The 19,319-nt window shown below is 41.9% G+C and overlaps 1 protein-coding gene across 1 annotated transcript in view; it reads right to left on the bottom strand.

Annotated features, from left to right (window-relative positions):
- Positions 1–5,620: 5,620 nt before the first annotated feature.
- The window catches only part of akap1b (A kinase (PRKA) anchor protein 1b), a 64,071-nt gene continuing 50,372 nt past the window's right edge, over positions 5,621–19,319 (bottom strand). Inside the window, exon 11 of the mRNA XM_059973516.1 lies at positions 5,621–18,763. Coding sequence (XP_059829499.1) covers positions 18,701–18,763 — 63 coding nt within the window. The 3' untranslated portion in view covers positions 5,621–18,700. The remainder of the gene's footprint in view (positions 18,764–19,319) is intronic.

Genomic DNA, 19,319 nt, shown 5'->3' with positions numbered 1-19,319 from the left:
TGAGGAAGGATCTCATTAAAACCTATCGAATATTAAAAGGCCTAGATATAACGGATGTGGAGGGGATGTTTCCAATAGTAAGAGAGTAAAAGACCAGACAGCACAGCAAAAGGGACCAGAGGTGTCCCTTTAGAACGGAGATGAGGAGGAATTTCTTTAGCCAGAGGGTGGCAAGTCTATAGAATTCATTGCCACAGACAGCTGTGGAGGTCAAGTCATTGGGTATATTTAAAGTGAAAACTGACAGGTTCTTGATTAGTAAGGGTACCAAAGATTACAGGGAGAAGGCTGGAGAATGGGGTTGAGAGGGATAATAAATCAGCCATGGTGGAATAGCATAGCAGATTTGATGGGCAGAATGGCCTAATTCTGTTGCTATGTCTTATGGTCATCTAAAATTAGAGGGAATAATTTTTAAGGTGAGAAGGGAATTTAAGGGGTAATTTTTTGACACAAGAGTAGCTGGCATCTGGAATGAGCTGCCAGAGGTGGAGGCAGCGGCAGGAACAGTAACAGCATTTAGCAAACATGTTGACAGGTACCTGAATAAATAAGGTATAGAGAGATATGGAAAGAAAGCAGACAAGTGGGATTAGTATAGATAAACATAACAGCCTGTTTCAATACTGTGCAATTATATGACTATTTTTCATCCATCCAGGTTACCCAAAGCTTTATATCTGTCAACCTAATAATTTTGGTAACTGTCTTGTCAGTTTCTCTGCAAGGTGGGGCCAGTTGGCGTAGATAGCCTTTCCAAGACGGCAGATGTAACTAATTCCTTGTATGTCCCACTTCATGAATGAATGAAAATATTCCCAATGAAGGTTGTGATGTAATGATCACATTGATCAAGCATATGTCACCGTTTTGGGAGCAGATGCATCACTCTGCACTTATTTTCTGTGACAACTTTTTCATTATTAATTCCTTTTATCATAGAACGTGCATAAATTTACACTCACCTGACAGTGGAACAATAGAACCTAAGTTTTCAATTCTCAGGCACTTATATTTTATCCAAGTCAAATTCCTAATTTGACTTGATTTTAGTCAATTTGTTTTAATGTGGTCACTCATTTCAATTCTATTTCCCCATTCCAACATGCCAGTTCATGGCTCCTCCACAATAAGGCCACACTCAGGTTGGAGAGCAACACCTTATATTCCAAGCTGATGGCACAAACATCAATTTCTCAAACTTCCCTCCTCTCCTTCACCATTCCCCGTTCTTGGTTCCCTCTTGCACCTTCTCTTCTCACCTGCTCATCACCTCCCTCCAGTGCTCCTCCCCCTTCCCTGATCTTCTGTCCTCCCCTATCAGCTTCCTCCTTCTCCAGTCCTTTCTCTCTTCCACCAATCAACTTCCCAGCTCTTTACTTCACCCCCTCCCTTGGTTCCATGTATCACCTGCCACCTTGTACTTCCTCCTCTCCCCCAACTTCTTCCCCCTTCCTTTCCAGTCCTGATGAAAGGTCTCGGCCCAAAACTTCGACTGTTTATTAATAAATGCTGTCCAACCTACTGAGTTCCTCCAGCATATTATGTGTATCGCTAAAGGCCAGAGGTAATTTTAAAATGAGAGAGGAAACAAATTGCATAATGTATTAGCACCCAGTTATCTTCTGATATTTCACTTACTGACGAACACATTGGCTGCCTGAGGAAAGGAGATTAATATTGCTTCAGTGTGCCGGTCAAAGTTTGCAACTTTGCATTTTAGTTCTGTTAAGTGCACTGTTCACATTTCTTGCATGTTTGGCTTCTGGGTGGACAGCTGTATGATCCAATCCGACCACAAACAATTCACTCAGCAGGGAAATGGTCTCATTATCAGCCGCTATGGGAGGGAAGCAGTAATTACAGCAATCAGCCATATGCCATGAAACATGGTGAAGTGGACGTAATTCTCATCTGTACCCTTTTAAAAGCCATCTTCACCGTGATGAAGTGGCAAAACTTAGATCCGCGTTTCAAGCAGACAACCTTTTGTTTGTCTTGAGCTCCACTGCGCCAGATGACATCTTGTAACGTTTGCTAGTGGTTTCCAGATAAAGATCAACATCAGTCTGAGCATCATCCCTGAGTGGGTAATTTCTGACTACATCATTCTCCAGGGGGGACAAAAAAAGTCATGGTGTAAAGATTCAGGTAGAGCTTCTATCAGTACCTGCACAAGTCTTTGAAGTAGGGGCAGATTTAAATTGATTTATCATATGCACATTGAAACACACCACTTGCATTAGGAACCAGCACAACCAAAGGGTATACTGAGGGCAGCCTCCAAGTGTTGCAACGCACTCTGGCCCCAACGTAGCATGCCCACAATGCTTAGCAGTACTACACAGAACACAAGCAACAGAACAGTAAAACAAACTCATTTCCTCCCTCCCACCAGCCCACTCATGCACAGAGCCCTCCAGCCCCAGGACAGGCAATCTCTGACCTCCAGTAGACTTAGATTCGCAGATATTGGGCTTCAACTTCCCCAGTGGATTCACAGTAGCCAGAGCCCTGAATCCATCAGGCCTCGACTTCTGATTGGCCGTTGACCTTTGGTATTGACACCAGGACTCACCAATGAATTCCAGGCCTCGACTCCAGACTCCCTGATGACCAGAGCTCTGATACTGCTAAGTAGTGTTCAAATATCACAGAGCTCTTTGTATACTGTACCTGTGCATCAGGTCTAAACCTGGTCATAATGACCTGCAGATGGATATTTGTAACATGGTGGTGGGACTTCTGTCTTAAGTCCATCCTGGTATTCCATTAGGTCATGGCACCTTTCCCTGTATACAATTTCCAACCTACAACCCAGTGGAAGGTCAGATCTGAACCATGGTTTTCCACCACGTTGAACAGTCTGTTGAGTATTCCAACAGTGAAAGCCAACAGCTAGGAAGGCAGTTCTACAACACTTTGTAAACAGCAAAGGGCATGAGAAGGCACAGAAGTAGTCATGGTCATCCACTACAACCAAGGAAGACCCCAGTGCTGATGACTACTTGTCCCACTGGACATGTTCGAGAGAGTGGAACTGCCCCAGTGCCATGTCTTTTCTGCTTTAAAAACTCTCCCTTCACAGGTTTCATCCATCATTGGCTATGATGAACAACCAATCATTCCAAGCCAATCTTTGAATGGGATCTTAGGTTTAATGTTACTTAGAACATAGAAATCTACAGCACATTACAGGCCCTTCAGCCCACAATGTTGTGCAGACCATGTGACCCACTCTAGAAACTGCCTGGAATTTCTCTACCGCATAGCCCTCTATTTTTCTAACTTTTTAGTCCCCATCCACCCCACCAGTGTCTAGTGTTAGGCATGAAATTTTACATTCTTATTGGCATGTGTGGGAATGTCCTGATTTGCTCCAAATAGCCCAACACAAAATTCATTATATTTACTTTGGAGATACAGCATGATAGCAGGATTTTCTGGTTCAATGAGCCCATGTCACCTAATTACACTCATGTGACCAATTAACCTAACCCATATTGTGTACCTTTAGAATAGAGTCAAAGAAAAGTACAGCATAAAACAGGCCCTTCAGCCCATTTAGTCCAGGCTAAACCAATTAAACTACCTACTCTGATCAAATAGAGTCACAGAATAGTACTACGTGGGAGGAAACAGGAGCACCCAGTGCAAACCCACACAGTCACGGGGAGAATGTACGAACTCCTTACAGACAGTAGCAGGAATTGAACCCTAGTTGCTGGCCATGCCACAGTGCTGCCCCCATTATAGTCCCTTGTTCTAAACTCTCATTCCAATGCAGCAGGCAATGTTTAACCTGGGTGCACAAAACTGACTTCATCATTGAGAGTAGGCTCTCGCTGATAAATACAGATGGCCGTGAAGCGAGATTTATTTTAAGCACAATTACTCAGTTACTATTTCAAAGAGCAAGCAGACTGTACTAGATCTTGGCAGCTGCATGGGGTCCTGTGCATAGCTACAGGATTCCAGGACACCTATACCAGCCGTGACAGTCGGCATTTATAAAGTCCCATTACCTGCAGAGCACTCACGCTGAGCATTTCCTCAACTTTGTCTTCTGCCTGCATGGAGAAGGGGTGGGGGATGGGGAGAATACTTTCCACAGCGTTCATCGTCCAAACTACACTGAATTAAATTCAGGCAAGTGGACCTTAGCTCCATTATGTAGGGCTCCGGGGCCCCGAGCCACATTAATACTTAACTGCAGTTCAGATCCCAGCCCAAAGACTCATGGCACACTCAATCAATCCCCTGCCACCCTCCATGCAGCCACAACCCATTAAAAAGCTAAAAGTCTAATCTGCAGTCTGCAAAGCTGTTAATTCTGCTTTTGTTTAGACTACACTGTTGAATGATTTAGCAGGTGAACACAAAGTCGGTTAAAAACGATGTCTGAAGCCCTGTATGAAGGCTTGGTATAATAGTTCTGTCCGAGTTTGTGCCATCTGATGGCAAATCCCATTATTTTGGGAATGAGTTCTTCAAACCTTTCTTGCTTCTCAGTTAGTATTTCTTCTACAACCTGTTCTCAGAATCATCATTCATCCTCAGTCCATGGACACTGCGCACTCAGTAGGCCTCACTTTCAAGGACTCATCTCATGCTCTCAGTATTTATTTATTTATTATTTTGTTTTTGTCTTTTGCACGTTGGCTGTCAGTCTTGCTGTGTAGTTTTTCATTGATTCCCTTGTACTTTTGTTCTATTCTGAATGCCTTCAAGAAAACGAGTTGCAGGGTAGAATATGGTGATGTATTTTCAACTTGATCATCCTCCCTCGTCTCACAAATATCTAAAACCATAAAATATAGGAGCAGAATTACAACATTTGTCCTATCAAGTCTGCTCTGCATTTCCATCATGACGGAATTATTGTTGCTCTCAACCCCATTCTCCTATTTATTTCCTGTAACTTTTGACACCCTGACTAATCAAGAACCTATCAACCGCCAATTTATTGAGATACAGCATGTAACAGGCTCTTCAAGCCCTGATTTAATCCTAGCCTAAACACGGGACAATCAACCAGCAGGTCTTTGGACTGTGGGAAGAAACTGGAGCACCCAAAGGAAACTACAGCCACAGGGAGAACATACAGACTCCTTATAGGCAGAACCCGAATTGCTGGTACTGTAAAGCATTGTGCTAACCACTATGCTACCATGTTGCCCAATATACCCAATGACAATGACAAAATCTCCCTTTTGACCCATCTCCCAATCACAATATATCACCATATCCACCCCCAACTCTGCAGCAGCTCAATTGTGAACTCTTGAATTTTGTTAACATCTCTGCTCCCTCATTATCCATGCACTTGGGAGCCATCAACCTTTCTCTCCTATCCCACCTCTCAATCTTCAGCATCCTCCATCTCCAGTCTTCCCAAAGAGGTACTGAATCTTTTCTTAACCCATGCTCCATTCATTAGTTCATGGCCATAACTCCACAATCAAGCAGACTTACCTATCCAGCTTCTGGCAAATAGGAGGCATCTCTCAAACTCTCTGTATCCTTTGCATTACTTATTTTAGAACAAGTTGGATAACACCTGGTTCCTCTAAATCAGTTTGAGGTGCGGAGGGAATGCAATTTTTAAAGTTGTATTTATTAGAGATACAGTACAGTACATCCTTCCAGTACATCAAACCACGGCGCCCAACGACCAACCCTAGCTTAATTACAGGGCAATTTACAATTACTAATTGTAGGTCTTTGGACTGTGGAAGGAAACCAGAGGAAACACATGCACTCCTGGGAAAGATGTACAAATTTTCTTACAGAAGGCACTGGAATTTAACTCTGATGTTGAGCAGTAAGTGTTATGCCAACCATTATGAATTTTGATGTAGTGTTTCCCTCCTAAAAGATCAGAAGAACTATTCTTCACCTCCATGACAAGTGTAAATAGCATAACTCTGCCAGATGTGCAAAAGGGTGTTTCAGCACAAACTAGACTGGTTGGAGGAACATCATACAATGTGGTTAACAACTTACTTTAGGAAAGCTATCTGCACTAATCCCCGCATTCTGCAAGGAAACGAGCAAATGTAAATAGACATGTCAATTAGCTGATCAGGCAGCATTTATGGAAAGGAAAAAAAAAATCAATGTTTCGGGCCAAGACCCTTCACCAGGACCCTTCATGAAAGGTCTCAGCCTGAAGCGCCAAGTCTTTGTTCCACTCCATAGACGCTGCCTGATCTGCTGAGTTGCCTTAGCATTTCATGTTATTCTGGATTTCCCACATCTGCAAAGTCTTTTGTGTTTATGTCAATTAGTTGGTTATGGAGAGGTGATGTGCATAGAGAGAAGGGAAACGATGAGATATTAAGTTTAACTTTGAAAGTAAGAGTGACTGGAGGAAAAGTGCATATCAAGGACAAATGTTTCCACTGTGTAATTTCATCTCCAAATAAAAAAAAATGAAAGCCTACATGCTATCACTTGAAGCATTCAGCTTTAAGATACCATCAGAGGGGAAAACACATCTCAGCATTTAAATTGCTCATAGGAATGGGAGGAGTGAGGAAAGATAGCAGCAGCAAATTTTGTTAGACCCAGGCGACTTCTAGTTCGTCCACTAAACACCTTATTTTTCTCCTTGTCTTTTTCTTTTCAAGGTGATTGGGGTTCTGTCAGAGTTTGTGAACTGCAGTTCAAACTATGGTTCTTAGCAAGCAATGGGGTTTTGGACTGACTGTGCGGCCTAGTGCTTTGCTATCTCCAGGAACAGCCTGGAAGACCTGTGCCCTCGGGACTGGGAGGTCAGAAGTTGTTGAGTGACCCCATGGATGACCCAGTTCCTTGCCAAATTCACTGACTGAAGTGTCGAGGGAGATGAACATCACGAACACCAAGAGAGCAGGTGGTGTGTTTGCAAGTCGCTGGCTTCTCCCAGATCACTCTCTCTCACTCTCTCGATAAAGAGTGAGAGCCTGCCAGTCCTCAGGGGCTTGGAGAAGTGACAGGGAAGTGTAATATCGGAATAGCACGCTTACTGCTGTAGACGTGACCTCTTTCTCCTCCTCGTTGGACAGAGATAGCGAAGTGCTGGGTTATGGACTATAGTTTTGATGGACTCTAAATAGTCTCTTAGGGAGGCTTTGCTGGCACGAGTGGGGGCGGGGGGGGGGTTTGATGATTTACTGCTGCTTGTGCAAAGGGAGGGGTGGGGGGGCTTCAATTTTTCTATCATTGATTCTACAGAATCAACATTTCTCAAAGCAAGATTGCAGACAATTTAGGTCTTTCAACATCTACAGTACATAATATTGTGAAAAGATTCAGAGAATTCAGAGACATGTGCATAAAGGGCAAGGTCGGAAACCACTGTTGAATGTGCGTGATCTTCGAGCCCTCAGGCAGCACTGCCTAAGAAACCGTCATGCTACTGCGACAATTATAGCCACCTGGGCTCGGAAGTACTTCGGAAAACCATTGTCACTTAACACAGTCCGTCGCTGCATCCAGAAATGCAACTTGAAACTGTATTACGCAAGGAGGAAGCCATACATCAACTCTACACAGAAACGCTGGCGAGTTCTCTGAGCCCGAGCTCATCTCAGATGGACCGAAGGACTATGGAACCGTGTGCCGTGGTCAGATGAGTCCACATTTCAGCTAGTTTTCGGAAAAAACGGGTGTCAAGTTCTCTGTGTCAAAGATGAAAACGACCATCCTGATTGTTAACAGCGAAAGGTGCAAAAGCCAGCATCTGTGATGGTATGGGGGTGCATCAGTGCTCACGGCATGGGTGAGTTGCATGTATGTGAAGATACTATTGACTCTGAGGCATATATTATGATTGTAGAGAGACATATGTTGCCATCAAGGCGACGTCTCTTCCCGGGACGTCCATGCTTATTTCAGCAGGACAATGCCAGACCACATTCTGCACGGGCTACAACAGTGTGGCTTTGTAGACACAGAGTGCGTGTGCTTGACTGGCCTGCTGCCAGTCCAGATCTATCTCCTACTGAAAATGTATGGCGCAACACAAAGAGGAGAATCAGACAACAGAGACCACGGACTGTTGAGCAGCTGAAGTCTTATATCAAGCAAGAATGGACAAAATTTCCAATTGCAAATCTACTACAATTAGTATCCTCAGTTCCAAAATGATTAAAAAGTGTTATTAAAAGGAAAGGCGATGTAACACAATGGTAAACGTGCTTCTGTCCCAACTTTTGTTGAGTGTGTTGCAGCCATCAAATTCTAAATTTGAGCATATTTACAAAATACAATTAAGTTGGTCAGTAAAACTATTGAAAATCTTTTCTTTGTACTTTTGTCAGTTAAATAAAGGTTCACGTGAATTAACATATCACAGATTTTTGTTTTTATTGCATTTTGGAAAATATCCCAACTTTTCTGGAAATGGGGTTTGTAGTACCTCAAAAGCAAAACTATTCAGTAGTTCCAATACTAAGTTGTACAGACCAGAGGCAGAATACAATTTCCATGTATTCATCTTTACCTTGTCACCTTGTGTGAAGATTTGAGACAACAATCCAGCTTGCGAGGGGCCAAGTAAATTTCAATATCGAAACTAAGTTCAAGGTAAATATACTGCCCAAGTTTTGAGACAAACTGGTAATTAAGAGATCTGCAAGTTCAGATAACAACAAAGATTTAGTTTGTAGGCAGACAAATCCAAGCCTCCATTACCATAATGATGAGAAAGGACCTCACATTGAAAAAGACATTTTCAAACAATCAGTAAGGACAGGAACTATCAGTAAGGGCTTGAGAGAGATAAATTGAAAGAGGCCTCTTCAACATGTTGGTCTGTGATTACGTCGCAGTGGCAATAGCAACTCATCTTCAAAAGAAGGCTCATGTTAGGATTATTAATTGCATATTTTAATAAAGCACAGAGAAACAGATTGCCTTGACTGCAAAGATTACTGAATATGTATTTTATGCAAATACAGCTTGTTTAATGCTGTGGCTCATCTTAAAGCATCTTTGAATTCAGCCAATCAGAAAAAAAAGGGGAGCACATGTAACTTAGTTCACTGTATACAGAGAAAGCAACCCCTGGACTCTCGTGCTACTGAACACACTCAGTGGACACTTTATTTGGAACACTGGCTTATTAATGCAAAAATCTAATCAGACAATCATGCAACAGCAACTCAATGCATAAAAGCATGCTGATGTGGTCAAGAGATTCAGTTGTTGCACAGACCAATCAGAATGGGGAAGAAATGTGATCTAAGTGACTGCCAGTAGAATGATTGTTAGTACCAGATGGGGTGGGTTTGAGTATCTCAGAAACTGATCTCCTGGGATTTTCACACACAATCTCCAGAGTTTACAGAGAATGGTGCAAAAAAAAAGAAAAAGCAGCAGCTAGTGAGTGGTAGTTCCATGGGCGAAAATGCCTTGATAATGAGAGGTCAGAGCAGAACGTTCAGACTGGTTCAAGTTGATAGGAGGACAACAGTACGGCAAGTAACCACACATTTCAACAGTAGTAGTGTGTGGAAGAGTATCACTGTACACAGCACATTGATCGTTGAAGTGGCTGGGCTACAACACAACACAACTGGTCCCATTTCTGTACCTCATAGTATGGTGCTATTCAAACTATGGGATGACATGACCCGTTAATGAAGCAAGACGCTGCAAAAGATGAATACCCTGTACGTGAGAAATAGTTGAGTATAAAGGATGCACTCAGATCAGATCTGTTAGGGAAAAAGAAAAAGAGCTTCAAGTTAGTGATTCCTCCTTCATAAAATTATTGACCTGAAATATCTTCTTCATTCTGCTTCCATGTTATGTTGGTGCTGGACTGTGTGGACTTCCAGCACATTCTTCTGTGTGGTGGTTGTTAACACAAGTGACATAAATAAATCTGAATCTGGATCCTGGGTGCTTTAAGACAGGGGCAGTTAGGTCATTTGGCTCATTGAACCTGCTCTGTCATTCAATCATGTCATGTCAATCATTATCCCTCTCAACCCCATTCTCCAGCCTTCTCTTCATAAGCTTTGAAACCCTGTCTAATCAAGAACCACTTTAAATTTGCCCAATGACTTGTCCTCCACAGCCATCTGCGGCAATAAACCCCACAGATTCACACCCTCTGGCTAAAGAAATTCATCTTCACCTGTTCCAAATGGATGTCCCTCAATTCTGAGGCTGTGCCCTCTGGTTCTAGACTCCCATCCTAGGAAACGCCCTCCTCCCATCCAGCTTCATATGTTTCAATGAGATCCCCCCTTCATTCTCTCTTCTAAATTCCAGTGAGTACGGGCCTAGAGCCATCAGAAGGTCTGATGTTGGCCTTTCAATCTTAGGGTCATTCTTATGAAGTTCCTCTGGACCCTTCCAATGCCAGCACATTTTTTTTTCTAGAAATGAGGGACATAAAACTGCTCAGAACATGCCAAGTGTGGTCTGACCAATACTTTATAAAGCATTACATCTAGAAAATAGTCTAGACCTTTACTCTTTCTACCAAAGTGCATGACCATACACTCCTCTATATTCTATCTGCCACTTCTTTGCCCATTCTCCCAATCTGTCCAAGTCCTTCTGCAGACTTCCTTCTTCGACACTACTTGCCCACACTACTTGTATCATCCACAAACCTAGCCACAAAGCCATTAATTCTGCCAACCAAATCACTAATATATAATACAAAAACAGTCCTAATACGGACTCCTACAGAACACCACTAGTCACTGGCAGCTCTCTTTATTCCCACTTTGCCTATGCCAGTCAGCCAATCTTCTATTCATGCTAGTATCTACACTTATTTCTGCTCTGATACTCTAATTTCTGGCAATTGCTAGTGTCTTCCAGCGAGGACTGATGCAAAGTACTTAAGTTTGTCCAGCATTACTACCTCTCCAGCATAATTTTTCAGCAAATAAAAACACAAAATGCTGGCAGAACTCAGCAATTTCGGGCCGAAACGTCGTCACTACCTCCTCCCATAGATGTTGTCCGGCCTGCTGAGTTCTGCCAGCATTTTGGGCTATATATTTATTTCCAGCATCTGCAGATTCACTCATTATCATTTTTCAGCAGTCTATCACTGTACATGTCTGAAGAAACATTTTGCATCCTCATTATTGGCTAGCTTTTTAGTTGCCTTCCATTTTTAAAAAACTTGCATCCCTCTAACTTCCACTAATTTTTGCTATATTATATATCCTCTCTTGCTTTTATGCCTTCCAAATTGGTCCCAGAAACTCCAGCCATTGCTGTTGTCATCCCCTGCTGTGTCCTTTCCAATCCACTCTGACCAGCTTTTCTCTCATGCCTCAAATTCCCTTCTATAATACTGATACTTCTGACTTTAGCTTCTCCCTCTCCCTCTCAATATGCAGGGTGAATTCTACCACATGATCATCACTGGCTCCCAAGAGTTCCTTTACCTTCAGCTCCCTAATCTAATCTGGTTCATTACACAACACCCAATCCAGGATTGCCATTCCCCTAGTGGGCTCAGCCACAAGCTGCTCGTAGGCATTCTACAATTTCCCTCTCTTGGTTTCCAGCACCAACCTGATTTTTCCAATCTACCTGCAGATTGAAATCCCTCAGATGATTGTAATATTGCACTTTTTACATAAGTTTTCTATCTCCTGTTGTAATTTGTAGCCCACATCTTGGCTACTGTTTAGAGTCTGTATAGAACTCTCATCAGGGTCTTGTTATCCTTGCAGTTTCTTAATTCTACCCTCTGCACTGTTTAAAAAAGAAAATCAGAAGGGAAAAAACATGTCCGACATAAAAATATCTAGAGTGGCTCCAAACTGAAGCAGCAGAGGCTGACCAGAGATACGAGAGGTTTATAAGCTGAGAGGTGTTGATAGAAAGCTAATATCTTTATCTCAGGGTTGAAATGTCTAATACCAAAGGGCATGCATCTAATGTGAGAGGTGGCAAGTTCAAAGATGTTTGGGGCAAAGTTCTTTTGTATATACACAAGGAGTGGTAGGTGCCTGAAATACACAGCCTTGGGTGATGGTGATAGAATCTCAACCTAATGACCTGACCTATTCTTTTCAATAATTCCTGAATCTCACATCACACTCTCTCTAGTTGGGACTTCTATGCACTGGTTAAGCAAACTTTCCTGAACACATTTGACAAACCCATTCCCATCCAACTCTTACCGTATGGGAGTTCCAGTCAATGTCTAAAGTTACAATCACCTATTATCAGAAACTTACACTTCTTTAAACAGTCTGCGATCTCTACAAATTTGCTTCTCTAAATCTTGTGAATTGGATGGTCTATAATATAATCCTATTAACAGGATCATACCTTGTTATTCCTCAGTTCTACTCAAAGCCTTACTGGACAAGCTCAAGTCTGTTCTGATTGAGCACTGCTGTCATTTTCCCTGACTGGTAATGCCACCCTCCCCATTTAATCCCTCCCACTCTATCACATCTAAAGCAACAGAACAGTGCAACATTTGAGCTGCCAGTTCTGCCCCACCTGCAATTCCACATGATGATCCATGCCCCAAACATTTCCTATAAAACTCCTCGCATTGAAATATATGCAGGTCTGAATGTTAGTCCCACTATGCTTGGCCTTTTGACTCCTGACTTTGTATGTAGGCTTAACAATATCTTTTTGCCCAACTATTCCACCATTTGGTTTAGTTCCCATCCTCCTGCAAATTTAGTTTTAATCTCCTTTCTCCCCCCCACCCCCGCCCACCCCATGCAGCACTAGCAAACCTTCCCGCTAGAATAGTCCCCCTCCGGTTCAGGAACAAACCACCACTTCTGTAGTCCAATGTCCCTAGAAGACAGCTCAATGATTCAATAACCTGAAACCCTCCCTCCTGCACTAACTCCTCAGCCACTTGTTAAACTATATGATCCTTCTATTTCTGGCCTCACTAGCAAGTGGCACAGGTAGCAATCCTGGAGATGAGAACCCTGGAGTTCCTATCCCTTAACTTAGCTCACTTGCTGAATTCATTTTGGAGGACCTTAGCAGCCCTCCTACCCACATCATTGGTACCGACATGGACCACAAGGCACAGCCTCTCACCCTCCCACTTCAGAATGCTGTGGACTCAAACTGACACGTCTCTGAACCCAGCACGCAGGAGGCAACATATCATCCAGGAATCTCGTTTTTTTACCATGGAATCTTCTGCTCCCCTAACCAACGAATCCCTCATCATTACAGTACGCATCTTCTCCCACCCCTCAATTTTCTCTGCCCAACAGAGCCAGACACCTGATTGCTGTGGTTTTCCTAGGTCAACCTCCCCTTCTCCCCAAATACCCTCTCCAGAGCAGCCAATGCATTTGACCAGTTATACCACCATCAAGAACACTTACCATGCTCTCGCACATTTACATTTTGGAAAGTCTGATCACCTAGCTGTAGCTTCTACTCTCAGCGTATAGGCAGAAACAGAGGACCCCAGCACCAGTGGTGAAGACCATGAAGGTACGGTCAAAGGAGGCAGAAGAGCTCCTACAGAACTGCTTTGAGTCAGTAGGCTGGACATTATTCAGGAATCCATCTTCGAATCTGAATGAATTGTCACCATTGTCACTGACCTCTGGATGAGTGTGTGCCTACGAGAACACTGGATATACCCAAACCAATAGCCATGGATGAACCAGAAGATTCATAGGTTGCTAAGAGCTAGATCTGTGGTGTTCAAGACTGGTGATCCAGAATTATACAAGTCCAGGTACAACCTATGGAAAGGTATTCTAAGAGCAAAAAAATCAAATCAGATTGAGATTAGAGATGGAATCGGATGTCCGCCAGCTCTGGTAGGGTTTGTAAGCCCTATGAAAAGCTCTGATGCTTCACTGCCAGGTGAGCTCAGTACCTTTTATGCACACTTTAAAAGGGAGAAAATTAGACTCGTGAATCCCTGCAGCATTTGGTGCCCTTGTGATGTGTCTCAGAGGCTAATATCAGAACATCTTCCATGAGGGCGAACCCTCACAAGGAATCGGGCCCTGATGGTGTACCTAGTAGGTCACTGAAAACTTGTGCCAACCAACTGGTGGGAATGTTCAAGGGTATCTTCAATCTCACTGCTGCAGTTGGAGGTTCCCATCTGCTTCAAAAGGGTGACAATCATACCAATAAGGGCAGGGTGAGCCACCTCAACAACTAGCATCCAGCGGGACTCACATCTACAGTGAAGTGCTTTAAGAGGTGGGTTATGGTTAAAAATCAACTCTGAGCAAGGAGCTGGACACTGCAATTTGCCTATCGCCACAGTAGGTCTACAGCAGATGCAGTCTCACTGGCTCTAATAGGCTTTGGATCACCTGGATGATAATAACACCTACATCAGTCAGGCTGCTGTTTATTAACTATAGCTCAGCATTCAACACAATCATACCCTCAGTTCTAATCAATAAGTCCCAAAACCTGGGCCTCTGTACCTCCTTCTGCAACTAGATCCTCGATTTCCTCATGGGAAGACCAATCAATGCAGAGAGAAATAACATCTCACTGACAGCCAACACTGGTGAGCGTCAAGGAGGCGTGCTTAGCCCACTGCTCCAGCCTCATGACTCTGTGGCTAAGCATAGGTCAAACACCATCTATAAATTTGCCAACGACTCAAATATTGTTGGCAGTATTTCAGATGGTATGAGGTGTTGTATAGGAGCAAAATAGATCAGCTGGTTGAGTGGTGATGGAACAACAACCTTGCACTCAACATCAGTAAGACCAAATAATTGATCATGGACTTGAGGGGAAATTGAAAGAATACACACCAGTCCTCATTGATTGATCAGAAGTGGAAAGGGTGAGCAGCTGCAAGTGGGGCAGCACAGTAACAGTGGTTAGCACAACACTTTACAGTAATGGCAGCCTGGGTTCAGTTCTTGCCATGCCTGTAAGAAGTTTGCACATTCTCATGACAGCATGGGTTTTCTCCCACAGTCTAAAGACAAACCAGCTGGTCATTGTCAATTGTCCTGATTAGGATAGGACTAAATTGTGGGGGGGATTGCTGGGCAGCATAGCTGGAAGGGTCTGTTTCATGTTGTATTTAATTTTTTTTTTTAAAGTTCTGGGTATCAGAAGATTTATCCTGGGCCCCAACATACTGAAGCAATTACAAAGGTGGCATAGCAGCAGCCTATATTTTATTAGGCGTTTGAGGAGACTTGGTATGACACCCAAAAATTCTGCAAATTTCTACAGGTATACCTTGGAGAGCATTCTAACTAGTTGCATCACTGTCTGGTATGCACCGGATCAGAAAAAGCTGCAGAAAGTTATGAACTCAGGCATCTTCTTCATACGCACTTGCCTCCCAAGTGGAGGACATTCTCAAAAGGCAATGCCTCAAAAGGAACCCTACCCATGAGGCTATGCCCTCTTCTCATTGTTACCATTGAGGTGGTCCAGAGTATTACCTCACTATTTGTTTTTTTTTAAATTATGTATTGCTGCCACAGAAGAAACATCTAATACCAGAGAGAATACATTGAAGTTGAGAGGGTAGGTTCAAAGGGGATGTGAAGGTTAAGTTTTTTTTAAACTCAGAATCTGCTACCTGGTATGGTGGTAGAGGCAAATACATTACAGGTTCATAAGAGATGTTAAGATAGGCACATGAATACATGGAGGATGGGGGAGAAGATTTGTTTTTGGGTTATTAAAAATTTATTTAACTGGTTCAGCACAATACTGGGTGAAGGATCCGTTCCTTGATGCAATGTTCTATGTTCTGTATGTCAGCAAGTGTAATTTGATAAATGCATTCAATGGCTCAGCTTTCACAGCTGTCTGTGCCAAGAAGTTTATAGATTCACCAGCCCCGGCTAAAAATCCTCCTGTACTAAATATTTTATTAATACCAATACCCAGCTCTTGAGCAGGAGTCAGTGAAATGCTGCTTAAGAAATAAGCAAGGAATCCTCCTAATTGTGATGCTAGTGACTTGGATAATCAGAATCATTAAGAAACTTGTATTGTGAACAATAATCAGGAATGAGTTCAAAATGAGACAAGTGATTTTGTCCAGATTAAGATGAATCAGACGGTGTTGGTTTTCTCACAAAACCTATTCAACTATTATAGCGAGAAGATTCTAAGAGAAATTAGCAGTATTCCAAGTGTGATCATTGGCTGTTAAAATTTGAACATCATATGACAGTGCTGATAAAGAGAAGCCCTAAGAAATACTAAAAAGTTGAAGGAAGTGCAAAGAGACAATTGACCATCAACTGCAGGATGACTGCAAATGTATGGTTGCCAAAAATACAGAAATGCAAATTGAAAGTAGGCAACAAAACAATTAAACATTTAAATTTAACTACTAGGGGAGTACAATAACATTTGGCAGTAGGGTTGATATTGAAATTAGAAGGATTGGTATTGCTAAATGCAAGATACTAAATAAGAGTTTCATACCCATAGAAATTGTTATGGCGCTATGTTCATTCCATACCAACAGATGGGAGTGAATGCTGGACAATATCAAAGCAAAGCGAGGCTAGAGTCTAAGTTGTGGAAATGGGATTTTTGAGGAGAATGATAAAACTATTGTGAAGGACAGTAACAAATGAGGATGTGCTGTTTAAAGCCAAAGAGGAGAGCAGATATCAATCAGGAACCGGCAACTGGAAGTTCTGGAACACGTACTAAGGAAAGAAGCTCAAACATCTTGCAGAGATGGCAAAAAGATAAATTGATAGAAGAAAAAGTTGAGGTTGACATTCATGAGATACATCATGGGATGGATATGCAAAAGTTGAGCTTATTGGAACTTCAGATTAAAGACAGATGGAAGATCATGATCACCCATGCCACATGACACAGGACAACAAAGATGAGTTGTGATGAGTTGTAACAAATTGGCAAGTTCAGAGGGACCAGTTATGGGCTGAAAAAGAATAAGACTAAAACTACATATGTACTGAGTTGGAGGCACAGGCAGGAGACACCTACTTCAATCCTGCAGGCCAGCTCCAGGTCTTTCTTCATTGAGATGGGTAGCTCAAGTGCTGTACTGTACCCGTTCACTTGCAGTTTAATTTGAAAACAAGAGTCATGACACCACAGATGTTCAAGAATGAAGATGGAGCCTGCTGTCTTGACTCTGCAAACGTGATGTCTGGGCTTGAATCAACATTACTAACAAATTGCAACTCTTCTCAATGGGTTGAGTTTGCTAAATGACTTTGCTGCATTACAATCGCAGAAGGTATCCACCCAGTGTGACGAGAAGTTTTGATGTTGTCCAAGAGATTAGATAAATACCAGTCTTAATTATACAAAATTGCATGGATGCTGCAACCCTAGTTATAACCCAGCTAAATTAAAAGGCAACTAGAAGCTTGTACAACTTTACACAAATTAGGTTGAAACATGAAACTGTGTTGAGAAACAATGTATATTACACACTGAATGAAAATAGATGTCACATACACAATGAATAAATAGTCTGATATACTTGGTGCCTGGGGCTAGTAAAAGACTTGTCACTTTCAATATCGAAGCAATGTGGTAAAAGAGGTAGAATGCTGGGATAACAGCAAAATCCATAGATGACAAGTCTTTACAAAGCACTCAGAAAATCCCAAAAACAATTTTATCACACCACAAAGAAAGCAAATTCAAAGATGAACCATGAGGTAATTAGATAAGAGTGGCGCCAATGGGCGATTATTTGATTCAGCACATTTTAGCAGGTGTTAATTGGAAGGATAAACTCAGGATACAAATTCAAAGCAGATTAGGTTGCATGAACAAATTAGCAGGTAAAATACTGCAAGATACATTGAATCAATATGCCCAGTTATAATTACATTATCAAAATCTAAAACCACATCTTGGCAAACTAGGGCAGCTAGCAAAGTGGCTAGCTTAACAGTACTATTTTTTTTGGAACTAAAGCAGCAATAAGCTTCCTCCACCAACCACTATTAGACAAAGGATCACTCCACTGGCCAAAAGAATGCAAGAAATTATATGGAATTTCCCCCAAAATATATATTTTGTAAATAGTAATTCATGTCATCTTACTGTGGTGTTTGCCCCATCTAGGTATTTTAAAGTTGAATTCTAACTTATTATGGAAATCTAGTCTCTTGGGATTGTATATTAATATATCACAAAGCTTTGGTTTTAACCTCTGAAGGACCGCAGTTCTAACTAAGAAATAGCAAAGAAGTATCACTTCAGATTGTGTGTGAACATCCTTAACCTACAAGATTGTATCACACCAGAAGATTTTTCTAGCTGGTGTGCATTAGATCCTCAAATCAGAGAAAAATTATTTCAGTGCCTTCTTACTGGAAATACAGAATTACAAATGACAAAACAAATGAGCAAAGCTCCAAGCTACAATATAAAAAAAAAACGCCACACAAGCTGAATTCTGTCAGTTTTTTTGGGTGCTTTTTACAGGTCTGTACAACCAAGTAGCAAACTCATTGATCACAATTTCATTCCATTCAAGTCATCTAGCAAAACTATTCTGTACAATGACAATAAGGCTTCTCTTAAATATCAAATTAATCAGACATGACAATTAAGTGACAATCACTTACCTATAGATTCCATAACTTTGAAAAAAGTCCCCTTTATGTACTGTGAGATCTTACAAAATATTAATACAGTGACTTATATACACATCTGCACAGCTAGCAAATGATTGAATTACAATGCAGTGCAAAATGAGTTTAGAAAAATGGCTTCCAGCTGCAGACTAGTAGCTCTCCATCCACTGTGCATGTCCTTTTTCCACCAGGAATCTATTTAACAACAGGACCTACAGGGGAAAATGAAAAAGATTATTCACCACAAGAAACAGAGGTCACTTCCGACAGCTCTCTGGGCATCTTCAGGTGTGATCAATATAGCCTTTACAACTTAAATTTGATCCAATCTAATGACCCATACACCATAAGGAAATGCTCTACCATTTCATTTTGGTTGATCAATTTTTCCTCAGCCCCAACCTCCAGCTTATATCCCTTCATGGCCTGACTAATCTGCCTTAAATATACGCAATTACTTGCCTCCAGTTACCTGTGGCAACTAATTCCATAGACTAACCACTCTGGCTTATTTCCATTCTAACTGGATGTCCCTCTATTCAGAGGCCGGCACCTCTGATCTTTTTGACTCCCCCACCATGGTAAACATCCTCTCCACATCCTTTCTTTCAAGGCCTCATCTCAATTCAAATTGTGATTTCAGCACAAAAGCTCTTGGAAATTCAGTGGACTATAGCACTATGGTTAAACCATCAAGCTTTCAATACACAGTCAAGCCCATATTTGACAAAGAAACATACTTTATTGGATATTATGCACAAGGACTGT

The sequence above is a fragment of the Hypanus sabinus genome, chromosome 6 (genome assembly GCF_030144855.1).
Source record: "Hypanus sabinus isolate sHypSab1 chromosome 6, sHypSab1.hap1, whole genome shotgun sequence".
NCBI classification, from domain to species: domain Eukaryota; kingdom Metazoa; phylum Chordata; class Chondrichthyes; order Myliobatiformes; family Dasyatidae; genus Hypanus; species Hypanus sabinus.
The sequence above is the reverse complement of the archived record's forward strand: the minus strand, read 5'-3'. Positions and strand labels throughout refer to the sequence as shown.